This window comes from Aphis gossypii, chromosome 2 (assembly GCF_020184175.1).
Source record: "Aphis gossypii isolate Hap1 chromosome 2, ASM2018417v2, whole genome shotgun sequence".
Classification (NCBI taxonomy): domain Eukaryota; kingdom Metazoa; phylum Arthropoda; class Insecta; order Hemiptera; family Aphididae; genus Aphis; species Aphis gossypii.
The window spans coordinates 49,549,553-49,551,589 of record NC_065531.1 but is presented as its reverse complement, the minus strand read 5'-3'; the positions used below and the strand labels follow the sequence as shown (position 1 = coordinate 49,551,589).

At 37.5% G+C, this 2,037-nt stretch overlaps 1 protein-coding gene across 1 annotated transcript; it reads left to right on the top strand.

Annotated features, from left to right (window-relative positions):
• LOC126549982 (uncharacterized) lies at positions 1–1,698 on the top strand. The gene is made up of 2 exons (XM_050200635.1): positions 1–550; positions 611–1,698. The coding sequence occupies exons 1-2, from the start codon at positions 535–537 to the stop codon at positions 1,003–1,005; spliced, it is 411 nt and encodes a 136-aa protein (XP_050056592.1). The 5' UTR covers positions 1–534; the 3' UTR covers positions 1,006–1,698.
• The last annotated feature ends 339 nt before the right edge of the window (positions 1,699–2,037 follow it).

Sequence of the window (2,037 nt, the reverse complement as noted above, 5' to 3'; positions counted from 1 at the left end):
TAAAGCTAGTGAAATGAATGCACCATATACAAATTCATTTGCACTACACTAGCAATATTAATTAAATTACAACATAATTATATGGCATTATAATGATAATAATATGTGCACTTGCAGCTCGTCATCGTGAAACTATTTTGTTGAAAATATATTTGTTCATAGAGTTATTGATTGATGAATATAGTGTAATATTATATTAAAATATAAATTTAAAAAGACCACCTGAAAGTTTAAAACTGGTACATTTTACGAATCAAAATACTTTAAATCTTCGTTCAATTATTATAATAGATACTATTCGGTAAATAATTTTGATAATGTCTCGAAAAATAAACGGTGCCACGGAATCCTATAATGTCAGCTGATTAGAATCGATGAACGGTTATATGTTGGCCAATAATAATATAAACGACGCTGTACCCGTTGTCCGGGAAATTTTCCACGGTGGCAGACGATCGAGTCAATTCGCAATCATAAAGCACTCGAAAAGTTTACTCATAAAGTCTGCACGGAAAAAATAAAAACGAAATAAAAATGGAATCTAGTACAGGTATGGTTAACGAAAAAAATATAACAACATTTATTAATGACTTGCTAAACGGCATAATAGAAACAGCAAGCAAAGAAAATACCGCAATCGTGGAAGACCCCGCGGTCGAAAAGGAGACCGAAATCGATGGCGCAGTCAGAGAAATAGTGGAAGATTTAGTTCTGTCAGCGTGCCGATCATCGCCCGACGACGGAGACGTACCAGGAGAAATTACAGCGCCAATGCTCATCGTCGATGATAACGACCGCGACACCGAAAAGACGTCTGGAGCCGTCGACGAAAACGGACTGAAAGACGACTGCACAACTGCTGTGACAGACTCACAAAAGGCCAATGGAGCCGAAATTTCATTAGATACATTTCGCCAGCAGGTCGGCTGGCTAGAACCAAAAGTTATGACCCCGCGAGAATTTACTCGCTGGCAGCGACGTAGGCGTCTTGCCGCGGTATGGTGAACCGTGAAGAGGTTTTTGTTATGCGGATGTTGCGTACCGCGAGAAGATGAATAAGATCCGCCGGTCCTCCGACAACGCACTCCCCCCCCCTTGTTGGCTGAAGACTACGGGCAGGACGACGGCCGAGTCTTAGCCGCGCCGGTCGCCGCCGCAGCCGGTTCCGTACATGTAGCACCACATGTAGCACCAAACTTTTATTATACTATAATATTATAAAGCTCGTTCCGTGTTCCGTTTTCCGACTTCCGTCGTCGCCAAAATCTCGTCAATCCATACACCGTCGAAGCGCACGACATCGCGCGCTAGCTGCCATCGCCGTCGACCCGAAGAAATCGAGTCTCGCTTTCCGCCGTGACGGTCGACACGTCGTGCGGCCGGGAAAACGTGTAAAGGTGACCAATAGAAATCGCAGTACATCTTGCACCACCACGCCATCTCCTGTGTATCCTCTCTCCTCAGTTTTGTGTCGTTCTGCCCCGGCGTTTTTGTTTTTGTATTTTTTATATCAATAATTATTCTAAAAACCACTTTGGCGAATTTTTTTTTTCATTGATATACCAGCTATGTTTTGTTTTACGCCGCTTTGTCGACTTTTTTTACTTACACGAATTTAATATTGTTTTTTCTTTCTTCCAAATTTTATGCCATATAGTGCACCCATGTTTTTGTCATTAAAAAATAAAATATAAAACGTATAAAAATATTATATATGTTATATAATATATCAAATCATCAAATTATTATTGATATACTTATGTTTTGTTATTTTTTTAAGCCACTTTGGCGATTTTTTTACCTATACAATAAAAAATATTGTTTTTTGTTCCAAATCCATGTTTTTTGTCATTAAAAAATAAAATATTATGTATATTATATAAAAATTATAATAAAATAAAATGTTTTGATAAAAAAAATGTATTATTTTTTACTATAAGTTTAACGAGTAATTTTTACGTACATTCGTTATTACTTATTAGTTATATTAGTTATTGCTGATGTTAATGAACGATATAATATGTTTCTTTGCCAAAT